The 16,562-nt window shown below is 45.4% G+C and overlaps 1 protein-coding gene across 4 annotated transcripts in view; it reads left to right on the top strand.

Annotated features, from left to right (window-relative positions):
• The window catches only part of LOC132824350 (excitatory amino acid transporter 2-like), a 255,636-nt gene extending 239,418 nt beyond the window's left edge, over positions 1–16,218 (top strand). For all 4 annotated transcript variants that reach the window (XM_060838712.1, XM_060838711.1, XM_060838714.1 and 1 more), the window contains exons 11-12: positions 5,007–5,238; positions 8,826–16,218. In XM_060838712.1, the coding sequence (XP_060694695.1) occupies positions 5,007–5,238; positions 8,826–8,900 (307 nt within the window). In that variant the 3' untranslated portion in view covers positions 8,901–16,218. The remainder of the gene's footprint in view (positions 1–5,006; positions 5,239–8,825) is intronic.
• Positions 16,219–16,562: the final 344 nt, after the last annotated feature.

Below are 16,562 nucleotides of genomic sequence, written 5' to 3'. Positions count from 1 at the left end.
TTGTGATAAGGTTAAGGAACCGTGGTTTACTAAAGAAATTGTATCTCTTGTTAAGCGGAAGAGGGAGGCTTCTGTGACATTGAGATGAGGCGGTCTAGATGAGGCGATCGAGAGTTACAGATTATCCAGGAAGGATTTAAAGAGGGAATTAAGAAGAGTAAGGAGGGGACATGAGCAGTCTTTAGTAGATAGAATATAGACGAACCCTAAAGCTTTCTATAGGTATGTGAGGAATAAAAGGATGACTAGGGTAGGAATAAGGCCAGTCAAAGACAGAAATGGGAGGTTGTTTGTGGACACTATGGAGATTGGAGGGGTGCTAAATGAATATTTCTTGTGTTTTCACTCAAGAAAAGGAGAATATTGTAGAGGAGAAGACTGAGATACATGCTGTTAGACTTGAAAGGATTGAGGTTCATAAGGAGGGGGTGTTAACAATTCTAGAATGTGTAAAAGTAGATAAGTCCCCTGGGCTAGATGGGATTTATCCGAGGATTCTCTGGGAAGCTAGGGAGGAGGTGGCGGAGCCGTTGGCCTTGATCTTTGAATCGTCATTGTCTGCAGATTTTGTACTAGAGGATTGCAAATGTTGCAAATGTGTTGCTGGTCAAAGCACAGCAGGCCAGGCAGCATCTCAGGAATAGAGAATTCGACGTTTCGAGCATAAGCCCTTCATCAGGAATAAGAGAGAGAGAGCCAAGCAGGCTAAGATAAAAGGTAAATCCTCTTACAAGGATGCCTTCCTTGAAGAAAATCCTCTTACAAGGATGCCTTCCTTAGAGAAATCCTCTTACAAGGATGCCTTCCTTGAAGAAGCTCTCTTCCTCCCTCTACAAGGATTTCAGTGAGTCCCTCTCTCACTGCACCCCCCAGGTCATCTCCTCTGCACAGAAGCTCTTCAGCCACGTTCTACCTTTTATCTTAGCCTGCTTGGCTCTCTCTCTCTTATTCCTGATGAAGGGCTTATGCTCGAAACGTCGAATTCTCTATTCCTGAGATGCTGCCTGGCCTGCTGTGCTTTGACCAGCAACACATTTGCAGCTGTGATCTCCAGCATCTGCAGACCTCATTTTTTACTCGATTGCAAATGTTGTGCCCTTGTTGATGAAGGGCAGTAGAGATGACCCAGGTAATTATAGACCAGTGAGCCTTATGTCTGTTGTAGGAAAAGTTTTGGAAAGGATTATAAGAGATATGATTTATAATCATCTGGCAAGCAACAATTTGATTAGAGATATTCCACATGGTTTTGTCAAGGGCAGGTTGTGTCTCACAAACCTCATTGAGATTTTTGAGAAGGTGACCAAGCATGTAGTTGAGGGTAGGGCAGTTGATGCGGTGTACATGGAGCTCAGTAAAGCCTTTGATAAGGTTCCACATGGTAGGCTATTGGAGGAAATGTGGAGGCATGGGATTGAGGGTGGTTTAGCAGTTTGGATTAGAAACTGGCTTTCTGTAAGAAGGCAGCGAGTGGTGGCTGATGGAAAATATTCAGCCTGGAGTCCGGTTACTAGTGGTGTGCCACAAGGATCTGTTTTGGGACCACCGCTGTTTGTCATTCTTATAAGTGACTTGGACGCAGGGAAAGGATGGATGGGTTAGTAAGTTTGCAGATGACACTAAAGTCGCTGGAGTGTTGGACAGTGTGGAAGAATGTTACAGGTTGCAGGGGGACTTGGATAAAATGCAAAGAGGTGGCAAATGGAGTTCAATGCAGATAGATGTGAGGCAATTTACTTTGGGAAGAATAGCAGGAAGGCCGAGTACTTGGTCAATGGAAAGATTCTTGGTAGAGTGGATGTGCAGAGGGATCTTGGTGTCCATGGACACAGATCCCTGAAAGTTGCCACCCAGGTTGATAGTGCTGTTAAGAAGGCATACGGTGTGTCAGGTTTTATTGGTAGAGGGATTGAGTTCTGGAACCGTGATGTCATGCTGCAACTGTACAAAACACTAGTGTAGCCACACTTAAAATATTGTGTACAATCCTGGTCACCCCATTACAGGAAGGATGTGGAAGCATTGGAAAAGGTGCAGAGGAGAATTACCAGGATTTTGCCTGGTCTCAAGGGAAGGTCTTATGAAGAAAGGCTGAGGGACTTGGGTCTGTTCTCATTGGAGAGAAGAAGGCTAAGAGGGGATTTGATAGAGACATACAAGATGACCAGAGGATTAGATAGAGTGGATAGTGAAAGTCTTTTTCCTAGGATAATGATGTCAGCTTGTACAAGGGGACGCAGCTATAAATTGAGGGGTGATAGATTTAAGACAGATGTCAGAGAAAGGTTCTTTACTCAGAGAGTGGTAAGGGCGTGGAATGCTCTGCCTGCCAATGTAGTTAACTCAGCCACATTAGGGAGATTTAAACAATCGTTGGATAAGCACATGGATGATGATGGGATAGTGTAGGGGGACGGGCTTAGATTAGTTCACAGGTCGGCGCAACATCAGTGGCCGAAGGGCCTGTCCTGCGCTGTATTGTAGTATGTTCTATTGTTTAAATGGGGAAAAACTGCACAAAGCTGCAACACAAAAGAACTTAGAGGGTACTTAAGCACGAAACACAGGAGGCGAGCATACAGGAACAGTGGGTAGTCAGCAAGGGCTAATGGAATGTTGGCCCTTATTTCAATGAGGCTGGAGTAGAAAGTGAAAGCTTACTGCTACTGTACGAGGTGCTGGTGAGACCACACCTGAGTACTGTGGGCAGCTTTAGTCCCTTTATTTAAGGAAAGATGTTATTCCATTGGAGGCAGTTCAGAGAAGGTTCACTGGGATGATCCCTGGAATGAAAGAATTGTCTAATGAGCAAAGGCTAAACAGGGTGGGACTCCCCTCACTGCATGGGAGGTGATCTCATTGAAACATATAGGATTCTGAAGAGGTTTGACAAGATAAAGACTTCCCCTCATGGGAGAGTCTAGGAACAGAGGGTATAGTCTCAGAATAGGTGGGGGGAACCACTTTAATTCTGAGATGGGGAGGAATTTCTCTCAGAGGGTTGAGTGTCTTTGGAACTCCTTGCCACAGAGTGGGGGCAGAGCTCGTGTCTATGGTTAAGGCTCCGACAGATAGATTCTCAATCAATCGGGGAATCAAGGATTACAGGGAAAGGGCAGGAAAGTGGATCTGAGGAATGTCGGATTAGCCACGATCCAATTGAAGGGTTGAGGGGCTGAATGGCCTTCTCCAGTTCCTATTTCTTATTAATTCAGACGCTCCACTATCGGGGACCTGAATGAAAGGATTTCTCTCAGTGGCAACGAGAGGCTGGGGTATTCATGACCCTTCCCTCAATCATTCTGAAATCAACCAATGGGATTGCAGCACAGGCAGCAGCATTACATCCCCAGGAATGTCTGTAATCTCCTATTTTACTGTGGACAAGTCTGCACACTTCCCCATTAGTGTTTGGGTAAAGTGGATAAACAATACCCCAATCCTCAGCTCAATGTACCAGCAAAGTACATAGCATTCCCAAATTTCCCAGCTCGTTCTTTGGGATCAGCACATCAATATTCCATCAGTGCCACTTCCCAACCTTAACTTCCTGCCAAATCTTGAGTTTTCAGACCCCCTCACTAACACATGATATCATTCCTGCTTACATACATGTAGAGGCTAGAATGAGTTAACATGCACAGACACAAACATGTATACACACACACACACACACACACACACACACACACACACACACACACACACACACACACACACACACACACACACACACCCTACCTGTGTGCAGATTACACACACACACACAAGCACACCCTACCTGTGTGCAGATTACAGACACATACCCCCACCCTACCTGTGTGCAGATTGCACACACCCACCCTACCTGTGTGCAGATTACACACACACACACACCCTACCTGTGTGCAGATTACAGACACATACACCCACCCTACCTGTGTGCAGATTACACACACACACACACACACCCTACCTGTGTGCAGATAACGCACACACACACTCACCCTATCTGTGTGCAGATTACACACACACACACCCTACCTGTGTGCAGATTACACACACACACACACACACCCCCCACCTGTGTGCAGATTACACCACACACACCCTACCTGTGTGCAGATTACACACACACACACACCCACCCTACCTGTGTGCAGATTACACACACAGACACACCCTACCTGTGTGCAGATTACATACACACACACACACACCCTACCTGTGTGCAGATTACACACACGCACACACACACCCTACCTGTGTGCAGATTACACACACGCACACACACACCCTACCTGTGTGCAGATTACACACACGCGCACACACCCTACCTGTGTGCAGATTACATACACACGCGCACACACCCTACCTGTGTGCAGATTGGCTGTCATGTTTCCTACCACAGTGACTGCATTTAAAAAAAAGGTACTTTGTGCTTTGTGACAGTAAAACTGTTTCCAATACATAGAAGTGGTGACCGGTGCTATGAAAATGCAGTCTCTGTTTATAGATGCTCATGGTGCCTCAGGAGAGCACTACACAAACTCCTTTTCAGAAACATGTTGTGTGCGTGTGTGTGAATCATAGAATCCCTACAGTGTGGAAATAGGCCATTCTGCTTCACAAGTCCAAACCGACCCTCTGAAGAGTATCCCACCCAGACCCAATCCCCTACCCTATTATCCTATAATAACCCTGACTAACGCTCCTAACCTACACATCCCTGAACACAATGTAGCATGGCCAATTCACCTAACCTGCACACTTTTGGATTGTGAGAGGAAACCGGAGCACCTAAGGAAAACCCACGTAGACAGGGGGAGAATGTGCAAACTCCACATAGACAGTCGCCTGAGGCTGGAATCGAACCCGGGTCCTTGGTGTGTGTGTGTGTGTGTGTGTGTGTGTGTGTGTGTGTTCCCGTCTGTCCCCACAACATTGTGACGTAGCAGTGTCACCTCAGCCATGATTGCCGTGGGAATCTGAGTAGTCGTCTTTGTATTTTGCCTGTCTCATTGCAGAGACCGGATGAGGACCTCTGTGAATGTCGTCGGTGACTCTTTTGGAGCTGGCATCGTCTTCCACCTATCGAGGGAGGAGCTGGCAAATATCGATGCCCAACATGCCCGGCTGGAAGAGGAGCGGTTGCTGAAGGCTGTCGTATTGCACGATGGCACAAAGGCCTACCAGGAGAATAACTCGAACCCTGGCAATTACCCAGGCAACAACACGGTGGAAGAAAAGGATGGCAAGGTACATTTGATATATACTGATATCGAGACCTGCATTTAACACTGCCTTGTTTCCATCCAACTCTCTCCATTCCCAACTGTTTGTTATATCAGTCGACATATACCTCAACTCTCACTGTGGTTAGAAGCTTCACAAAATTTGTAAAGAGATAAAGGGAGCATCAGTTAGTTATAATGCTTCTTTCAGACACTTGAATGTAATGCCATATCCCTTATAACCTTCTGAGGGCAGGTTGTGTAGATGAAATACATCCATTATAAAGTATTGATTAAAATTTACATAATTCAACTTATCCAGATTCTTTTTGCCCTCTTAAAGCTGAGGCCTCCCTGGCAGTGAAAGGAGAACGTATATTGTATGTTCCAGCCTCAGCGCCAGTTTAACACAGTGAGAGACGACGGGTGGAGCGATTAATCTGAGGCGTGCCACGTCTCATTGAGGTTGGGAAGGAAAGGGGGAGTTAGGGTCATCGGCATCATGGTGACCTCCTTGCCTTGTGCAGGAATTGACCCCACACTGTTTGGGCACATTGCAAACCAGCCATCCAGCCAACTCAGCGAACTAACCTCTTTAGTGAATGGGAACAAAAGGGGATGAGGAAGCCAGGGGGTGGATGTAGTCAACGCGATAAACCGAGAAACCTCTTCCAGGTGAGCAGGAGGATAGCCCCAGAGCTGATGGGCATCGGGGGAGGGGTGGGGTCAGTGATCGAGGGAAGGGGAGGGCAGTGATTGAGGGATGGCTCAGTGATTGAGGGAGGGTGAGTGTTTGAGGGAGGAGTGACTCATTGAGGGAGGTGAGTGATTGATTAAGGGAAGTGTGAGGGGGGGTAATTGAGGGAGTGGTCAGTGACTAAAGGAGAGTGATTTAGTGATTGAGGGGGGCGAATGAGCAAGGGGTCAGTGTTTAGGGGGTCAGTGATTGAGGGAGGGTTCAGTGATCGAGGCATGAGTGGTCGAGGGAGGTGAGTAGTTGAGGGAGGGTGAGTGAGTGAGTGAGGGAGGAGGGGCTCAGTGATTGATGGGCGTGATGACAATTGGTTGAAAGGTGAGACAGGCCAGGATTGGAGGTTGGGAGGGAGAAATGTTCTTTGAGGGGCCCAGAGAGGGTGTTGCTCCTTGTGACACCCCCCCCCCCCCCCCGCCCCCAACCAAGATGGTGAGGGGAAGGTGCCAGCTAGCTCCCATATTCAGCTGGTGCCCTTGTACATTGTGTTGGTCACATTTTCTGATTAAGTCCCAACACCGTCATTATCAATCCTTTTCCCTTCTTCTTTAAAAGCGAAGAAATGACTTTTGCCATCCCCACTGAACCCTGGTGGTGAGATTCAGTGACGGATTGATGTTTATGCTTGTGAGGTGAATGTCATGATTGTAGAGATGCTCATGGACACCCAGATACAGGGACAAGGGGAGATCTTTCAGATAATTTCAACGAACCAGAACAAGTGCTATCTCCCCATTCTGCAAATTGTAATGTTTCCTGGGAATGAACGTAAATCTGAATAACTCCATAACTTCTGCAGCCTCAGTGCAGGTGGCTGAAGGTGGGTTCTTTATCCGCTACAAAACCACAACAACCATATCTTGTGTATGTGAGACACTAGAGGTGAGAGCCATTGATTGTGATACCTTGGGTAAAAACAAGGGCTGCAGATGCTGGAAACCAGAGTCTAGATTAGAGTGTTGCTGGAAAAGCACAGCAGTTCAGGCAGCATCCGAGGAGCAGGAAAATCGACATTTCGGGCAAAAGCCCTTCGTCAGGAATACATACCATATGAAGCTCTGTTGGCCAGACTGGTGTTTTGGGGTATTATACTGTTATTCATACTGTTAGTGTATGAATTATGTTCACCACAAGCATTTGTTGAGCTCATGTGTCTGTAATGTATATGGCTATATTTTTACACATGTCTATTCATTTCACCCCCTCATCGTCTGTATGTACTGATCAACGCGTTCTGATATGAACATCTTTGTTTCTTCTGTCCTTTGGGGTACCTGTATGTGTGTCCTCTGGAGTATCCCGGAGCCTTTGCTGAACTGTGGGTTTCCGAGCTTGAGGAAGGAGACTTTCGGTCTCATATTCAGCCAAAGAGAACAAAACAGCCTTTTTATATTACCGAAAAAAACTCAAACTCACTTCAGCGCAATTTGTCCTCACAGGAGGTTGATCCTTTGGTGACTATGAGCTCTGAAACCCCACCCCCAAAATATAAGTTTACGAAGTTATTAAGTTACTATTATTGAGTGAGGCAATTGTGGCTCAGTGGTTAGCATTGCTGCCTCAGAGGCCCAGGTTCAATCCCACCCTCAGACAACTGTTTGTGTGAAGTTTGTACAGTCTCCCCATGTCTGCATAGGTCTCCTTTCACACGGATATGCAGGCTAGGCGGGTCATCCATAGGAAATGCAGAGTTACGGAGATAGGGTAGAGGGCTAGTTTTGGGTGGAGAAGGTCTGTGCACTCGATGGGCTGAATAGCCTGCTTCCAAGCTGTAGGGGATAAGTTGAACACAAGCCACGGAGACTAATCCTTAGATTAAATTCTAAAATGGGGTTGGGGTCATCCTGTCCTGTATTCCCTTTGTCAAAATGTCAGTTGGTAACAGACAAGTTGGTCAGAAGGTTCAAATGCTGAAGCAGAACCCAGTCATGGCCCAGAGGCCCAGGGCAGGACTGAGTGGGTGCTGTCAGTGTCAGAGGCGTTGTCTCTTAAGTGAGATATTATAAATGAAAGCCCCTATTTAAAACCTTCCAGCCCTCCATTAGCTGGCAATTGAACCCAAGTTGACCACTAGCTGAAAAAGAATATGTAAAATCAACAATATATAAAAATATGGAAGATGCTTCTCCAACTAATGACAATCAATAGCCACGCAGGTTTCAACAAACACCATTCACACCTTCAAGGGCAGCTTGAGAAAGCGACAGAGCAAGGGACCAACTGGATATTGCCAGGAAGTTGTTTTTAACACAGATTTGATGAGCTGAAAGGCCTTTACTGTGCTGTAGACTTCTCTGACTCCATGAAGCAGAAAGGATCCAACATGGCCGCCATGCCTGGGGCTGTGCGCTCTTTGTGCTGGCCATTGGTCAGAAGCGTGTGAGGTTTAGCACATCTGCCTGACAGACGAGACCTCAAAAGGAAAACTTGAGATGGAGTAAACAGGCAGAAATGATACACAATGAAGTGAATTTGAGTCATTTTTTGAAGGGGCTGCTTTGGAAGATTGATGAAACGAGATGTGACCTCAAGATATGAGATGTTGGGGTTGTGGGGGGGGGGGCGGTTGATTTTGAGTGATTAAATTGCCTTTCATTACAATCTCAATTTTTATTCCAATGAAAGAGTCAAGGAAGATGTACAATGTGGCAGGTCTGCTGTATTGTCAATGTGAAATTACCGCCATCATTTTTAGCTCAATGCTGAGGGGGATTATGTCAGTTCAGTAACACCTCTGGGCTCCAATATTGGTTGGAAATTTTCAGCATGCAACTAGTTCCTGCTCTCTTGCTTTCGATATTTCTCTTTATCCGAAGTGCCTCGCTCTGCCTGAGTTAGATTTCCCTCCTCATTACTTCCAGGTGACCAAGGCCAAAAATGGCACAGCTGCTGACTACACAATTGTTGAGGAGGAACCATGGGACCACGAAAGCTGAGGGGACAGAGAGAGAGAGAGAAAGAGAGACACCCAGTCCTAACACCCATGAGCCCCCTCTCCCTCCCGAAACTCTGCTGAAGTTGTTCATCCGACAGGAAACAAAATGATAACATGTCAAAATCCTTTTCCTTTCTCGTTCTTTTCATCTAAATGTGGTTGTTTTAGCTTAAGGTCCAAATCGTGAATACTGGAGCTGGTAAAGGGGATTCTGTTTGGCTTTTTCCAGTAACTGTGTATTAGTACTTTTCAGATTTCCAAACGGCAGAGTGGGACTGAGGTGGGCAGCCCCGAGGGTGCAACCAAATTCAGCACAAGTGCAAAGATCACCGTTGCTCCACATGCAAACCCACCATCCCACTAACCCCGCCTTCAGCCTTTGACCTGATGGAGAATTGTTTGTGCCATTCAGTTTATTGTACAGCAGCTTAATTCAATTTCCATCGCTGCACAGCCAGGGCTTTTGAAATTCCCGGTGTGCCACGGTGGATTTTGCCAGCCGTACAGTTAGCATTACCGTCAAGCACATGTCACCGACCCCCCCTTCTCAGGATTGGCCGTTCTCAGGGATGTGATCCGGCTTTATGCTCGCTCCACTGCCACTTAGTAAAACCCACAAGTGCTTTAGTCCAGTGACGATATCACGTTCTCGCCCTCGTCCCACCTTCCTTGAAGTCAAAAGTGTGGGTGCTGCGAGGTGGGTCCATGGTCATGTAACGCACAGCATTCTTGGAAATAGGCAACATTAGCCACTAAGCTAGGCCCGAGGAGGCACCCTTCGGCCCAGGGTTTCCCCGGTTTGTCAGTGAGGTGTTAGGGTGATTGAGCCATCACAGATGGTGCTAAGCCCATTCCAGAAGGCTGTGGACCCACTCTCTGAACTTTCCACATCAGAATATCTTCTTCCTTCAGGGACCAGAAGGAATTGAATTAAACATTCCAGTGTGTGTGAGGGGTAGGCAGATAGGTTGTTCCTGTCTTGAGCCTTTCCAAAGCCTTCCTCTGCACCAGAACTTGAATTACTATCCTGACTCAATCCCATACTTCTAGAATCCTGCGAGCAAAACCCAGACACCAGGTTGATGGGCCTGACCGGGTGGTGGCAAGGTGGATTTGTGCTAGAGCTGGTGTTTAAAACCCCTCACACTCTATCTACCCTTGTCCCAACTTAATGCACCAGCATAGCTACCCTCAGAAAGGGAGGAAAGGGCGTCACCTTGTACTGCACCAGTGAGATCAGACATCCCTTGTCATTAATGACACTTATGTTCAGAACAGTTTTGAGATAGTAATAGGGTTCAGAGTTCCCCTTAAATTTGAGCAAACTCTTCTCGTATCAGTGAAATGTATAAAGTGAGCTGGAAGCCTAGATACCTGCCCTTAGATAAAACAGTGCCTCCTGCAGGATTAAGAATGTATTGAGCCAATATGAATGACACGTCAAATACAGTAAATGTAGGAAACTGATATTGTATTCAGACACACTGCCTGGTTGGACTATGCGCAGTTATTTGTTGTCTGAACACTGAATGCACTGCAATCCCAATCAGCTAAGGATGGAGTTCCCTTACCAGCCAGAGATGGACAGGGTAGGTGAACCTTCGCCCCCATCCCACTCAACCCCAGAAGCCCTTGGCATAGCACAGCAACTAATGTGAGAAAAACTGGCTTCTGACCCCATTGATGGTTAAGATGCCACTGTAAATGGTTTCTGGAGGAGCGTATCCATCTGCTACTGGCGAAAAGGGCATTAATCAAATATGGTCACTGCACAATCTCCTCCCCAGACTCTGTCTTTGATCTTAGCACAATGGACAAGCACAATTTTATGATGAACTTACTGCAAACTTCACGACAGTGCCATGCGATGCCAGTGTCCTGAGGAGTGGGAGGGAGCTCTTTGCCTAGGAACTAGTGAGGGAGGGTACATCTCTCTGGAATGTCTTGCCCTAGTATCTTTGTCAATAGTAATGTAAGGATCCCATAGCTCAACACACCCTGTCCTGGTTAAACTGAAAGGTACCCATATGCACTGGATTGTGATTTTAAAAACAAAACAGTGATGTTCTTTTCATGTGACAGGTAAGAATAGATTGCAAGTCTATGCAATCAAAGTTAAAACCCTCCACTGAGAGATTTCACAGATGAATCAAGTCATTGGAATAAGTTGCCTGGTATCAATCCTTGATGCAATGACTTTTTAAGGATCCAGTTGGTTCTCTGTTGTTTGGTGTTAACTGTTTTTTTTTAACTTTCTTGGAATATCTCCTTGAGCTGTTGTATTACTGTGGACTGTTATTAAATTGTGTACTCTTGTGTCTAATATAAACCTTGCATGATGTGTACTGCTCATACCACTATGAAACAAATGGGCAACAATGGGTGTTAACTGTTTTTACTTTTTGACATAACTTTTATAACGCACATGTTAACCTCGTAACAGCAGCTTTCCAAATCCCAAAAAGAGCTTTCTCTGCTTTTTGACAGCTAGAGTTTTTTTTTTGTGTGTGGTTTCAAACTGATGACAGGCTGAGAAAATGCAATGCACTGGCGAGTCAGAGGGTATGTGGTTTGGGAAATGATTCGAATGACCGCTGACTGGAATTTGAGCAAATTCGATACCATGAGCTGACAGCAGGTGTCATTTTCACAGCCCGATTTTCAGTGATTTAAAAATCCCACCTCTGTCACCAATTTGTGTGTGATACAGACACCACACAAGCCATGGGCTCGTTCCAGCTATTAGCTGACCAGCAGCTGGTAAAGGTGCCTGATGGTTACTGGTGTAATCTGGCCAGGAATATGTTGATGTCAGTCCTCTCTGTGCAGGAGAGAAAAGATCGGATAATCCAGCTACCTGGGTTAAACCTGGCAAGGACACAAAGCACTCAGGGAAACCATCCCCTCTGAGGTACTGTGCTCCTACACCTCACTGGTGTCCCACTGACTTATGGAAATGTGTTTGACAAGGTTGTGTGCAAATGAGTGAAATTCTGGGCCCTGGTCGAGTGGGCACTGGGATCACAGAGCTTCGGGATTTTAAACAGCACGCATTCACAGACACACGCACACAGACACGCATGCACACAGACATGTATGCACACAGACACGCGCACAGACACGTGCACACAGACACGCGCGCACACAGACACGTATACACACAGTTGTATGCACACAGACACGCACACAGACACTCATGCACACAGACACGCGTGCACACAGACACGCATGCACACAGGGACACGCACACACAAAGCTAGCTCACTCTTTTGCCTTTCCCATCATTAATGAAGAAGAAAAAAATCCAACAAGTTTCCACCTAAAGAGTAAATTCTGCAGCAAAGGGTCCGGCTGGAGGGACAGAGTTATTGTTTGGTTTGAACTTAGTGACCTTCACAGACAGCAAGGATGTGTCTTTCCCTCATCATCTTTGTCAAATAAACATGAGGCTCTTGGTTCTAAAGGCTTGGACTTTTCTAAGGACTGTGTGTGAGTGATAAAGCTCAAAAAGGTGCTATGTGGCAATTTGCATAGCAATGGACTTCAGGGTACCTATATCCATCTTGTGTCAACAGCTGTTTTAAAATAAATCTGACTTGCAATGCTATTAGATGCAATCAGATGCTTTGATGCAATGAGATGGCCCAGTGAGGCATTCCTGCTCAATGTAGCCTCATTTAGGTACACCCTCCTGTGCCCCTGGTTGACTTGAACCTATGTACTGCAGTGACCACTCTTGTTAAACCAAGATAGATAGATCAGTGTGAAAAGTCTTGGTAGGAGGTTGTCCAAGACTCTTTCTGTCTTTCATCAACCCCCTGTTTATCCAAATGTTTAGTGGAGGACCATCCATCCTGTTCACACTGCTGTATCCCAATCCCTTCACAAAAGATACATTTAAGCTTTCGGTCATGCTATGGTAAAGAAATCACAATCGGAATCTCACAAATCAGTGTTGCTGTCCCACCTGATTCTGGGAGGTGACAGTGTAGGATTCAATGGTTGAGGAACAAGTCAGCCTGTTTAATATGGTGTGCCATGTGGAGTCAGACTGGCTATAAAGTTCCCTCAAGATCACCTGAAGTGTTTGCACGACATGCAGGTCTCGGCTGACACATATTCCTGAAGGTTTCATCACCCCCTCCTACACCCACCATGCTCCCATTAGCTAATGGCAACTTGTTCCCACATATTTATCTTGGGAATGTCAGAGGACCCCCTCCCCAAGGAAACCAAACTGCTTGCCCGACTGGATGGTTCCTGCTTGTTGATCACAAAGTCCTTTTTCACCCCAACTCCTCTCAAAACCTATGCCTCCTTGAACTATCATCACCTCAATGTTAAAAGACAACACTTAGATTTTCCTTCTATGCTGAGTGGGCACCATGTCCCATTCCCCCAATGGCTTTTCTTCTGGCATTTGTCTTGGAGACCAGAGACTTGTCTGCTGGAAGAGTTACCATTCCATGCCTCTGGGTGACAAACTGGGCACGCAGGGTGACACAGTGACCTCCCACACAACAGGAAATACGATCAGATCCCCGCTCAGAGCCATCACGTTCCAACAGTGAGCCACACGTCTGCTGGTCAATGTACAAATTTCACTCTTTTCTCTTTCAAACCAGTAGCTGCTGCGTCGACACGGATGGTTGAGGGAAGCGGGAGGGCTTTAATGGGCAAAATAGCTGTCCTGATGTATTTTCACCTTCTTTGAGGAGTGAGCTCTCTTTGATTTGGTGATTTTTGTTGGGAAATGGGAGTTCAGGGGGTGTATTCTCCTTGCAATTCTTCCTGTCCACCTGTGCAGTGTGAATATTCCCGACTCTGTTTGATGGTGTATGTTTGTGTGTGTAGCCGGCTGGTACAGTTGGACAGCCAGGCAATTTGTCACGTTAAAATTGGTGTGTAACCGTGGTCGGTGCTGTCCAGGTACGTGACATTTACCAGCCAGCCGGGTGCTTTCAGAGGAAGTCAGCCTGAAGTGTAATATGTATCCTTGCCCCTTCAATCAACTGGCTGCTTTCTAATGTCCGCAGTCTGCCAGTGAGTCACATTCCCTTGGATCATACTAGCAGGCCATTCAGGGCTGTTCTCTCGGTTAGTCACTGTGCCCATGACTGTAGCTTGCTCCAAAATGTTACTTGTGGCTGGATTGAATTGCTCTGCTCAACAGTACAGCAATAATAAATGCCTGTGCAGTTCTGACTGTACCCTAAGTACAGTCCACAGCATCCAGAGGGAACTGTGTTGGTAGAGGGAATCAATCACACAATTGGAGATGAATTACTTACACACGCACACATATACATAGGCATACGTGCACACATATATGCACAGATATGTATGCACAAAGGGACATATAGATATATACACACGGAGACACATATACACAGCTACAGGTGTGCACACATTTATACACACACACACACAAATATATACGCATATACACACAGGCATGCACTCACATATATACACCCACATACATATACACAGACATGCACATAGATATACACACACATTGATCGCAAGCTTTTCCTCTCCCTAAGGCAGTGAGGAAAATGCAGGAGGGGTGAACAATACAGTAAGTTGGCCCGGGAGAGATACACGGTCCCTTCTCAGCACTTCAGCAATTTGGTTCTGGCCAAGAAGGACCATGAACGATACATTACCGATTAAATTAATGACCACTTAAAACCCTCACCTGACATTAGCACGCTTCCCCCACACCCCTCCACCCTGCCTCCAACTACCCAGCTAGTAGCTATTTTCTGATGTACCTACTGGGCTGGGAGGCACCCTCTATTTGCACCAATACATGACAGTCAGGGACTGGAAAAGGGAACAAGGGGTTGGCACTGAGAGACACCCTCCTGTCCGTGCCTCCAATCTTTGCTTCCCCATTCCTTAGTAGTAATATCAGTGTTACAGTGAACACATCCAGGGTAAATATGGTAATATCAGCATTACAGTAAATACTGCCAGGATAAATACAGTGATATCAGTGTTACAGTAAATACAATCAAGTAAGTATCGTAATATTGGAGTTAAAGTAAACATTACTGGGGAAAATACGGTAACATCGGTGTTACATTAAACATCCTCCAGGTAAATATGGTAATATCTGAGTGACAGTAAATACTCCCCGGGTAAATACGGTAATATCGGTGTTACATTAAACATCCTCCAGGTAAATATGGTAATATCAGAGTGACAGTCAATACTCCCAGAGTAAATACGGTAATATCGGTGTTACAGTAAATACGGTAATATCGGTATTACAGTAAACACTCTTGGAGTCAATACATCGATAATGGCTGTGATAATAAACAGATTGAGGAATGAATATAATAGTAATCAATGTCACAGTAAACACTGAAGTGTAAATATGGCAATAATTAGTGTTGAAGTAAGCAGCCTCTGAGGGGTAAATAATCAGTGCCAATAATAACCACTCTATAGCTGTACGACAATGAATATCCTCTGGGAGTAATTAAATTAATATTGAGTATTATAGTAACTATGCTCTGAGGGCTAAATCTGTTAATAAACAATTCTACAGTAAATACCCTCTAAGAATTAGCTACGCTAATAATGAGTGCTCCAGCAAATGCCTTCAGAGGATTAAATACAGTAATAACGAGTCAACGCTAAAGACTAAATATGATAATATTCAGTGGCGTCTTAGATGCCCTCTGAGGAATAATTAGGACAAAACAGAGCTGGAGTCATCCCGCTCTTGAGATATAATTGCAGTAAAGACCAACAGTCACTCTGAAAGGCACATCCAGGAAGAGTCTTCATCTTCATATGTAGCATCTTCATGGGGGATCCAGCAATATTCCAGCACAATCCGACAGAATCTCACCCACTTCGCCTATTCCTCCAGCTTCCCTGTCTCCCAGTCACACTTCATCACCCCTCTCTTTATTTGCTCATTATTAATAAATGGTCTACCATTTGCAATGACTGTGGTCTCAGTTTTGGCTAACTGTGGTGGCCAGACAGATTAACAATTCCCTTCCTGACTGACGAATTGACCAGCAATAGAACAATGGTGTGCACTGAATGGGACAGCGAGTTACAAGCATGGTTATAACTGACTTCCTCTGTCTAGACCCACATGCAGATAAAGAATTCTCTCTTCACTGTTTTATATAGAAGATTTTTTGATCTTTTGTATATTGTCATAATTTGCTGCTGGGATTACCATGTACAAACTTGCATCCTTTGAAATTAATTGGATTAATTCACTTTGTGTTATACTTTTGGTGTTATATACGTTTACAGAAAAATCTAATAAATGTTTATTGGTACCTCAATTTGAAGTGTGCACTGTGTTATTTGTTCTTTCCCTGTTATTAATTTTCTAATCACTTTATTTTACATTCTTGCCAAGTGTTTCTGAGGAACCAGTTCATCTAGGGGGCAAGGAAAATGAATGGAATAAAGCTGCGTTTCCCATTCTCTGTTACTCATTTCCCCAGGGCAACCATTTATCCTGAACCTTTTCAACATTAACTATTGAAGCCACGAGGCTCTATTTAGTTGCATTCCCATGTCAAAGGGTAGGATCCTTTCTGCACTGTTCTCACTAACATCTCACAGCACAGGCCTTAAGGACAACGGAGTAACAAACTGACACCAGTACAGAGAATGCTGGATA

Source organism: Hemiscyllium ocellatum, chromosome 18 (assembly GCF_020745735.1).
Source record: "Hemiscyllium ocellatum isolate sHemOce1 chromosome 18, sHemOce1.pat.X.cur, whole genome shotgun sequence".
Taxonomy (NCBI): domain Eukaryota; kingdom Metazoa; phylum Chordata; class Chondrichthyes; order Orectolobiformes; family Hemiscylliidae; genus Hemiscyllium; species Hemiscyllium ocellatum.
This window is presented reverse-complemented; position numbering and strand designations above follow the sequence as displayed.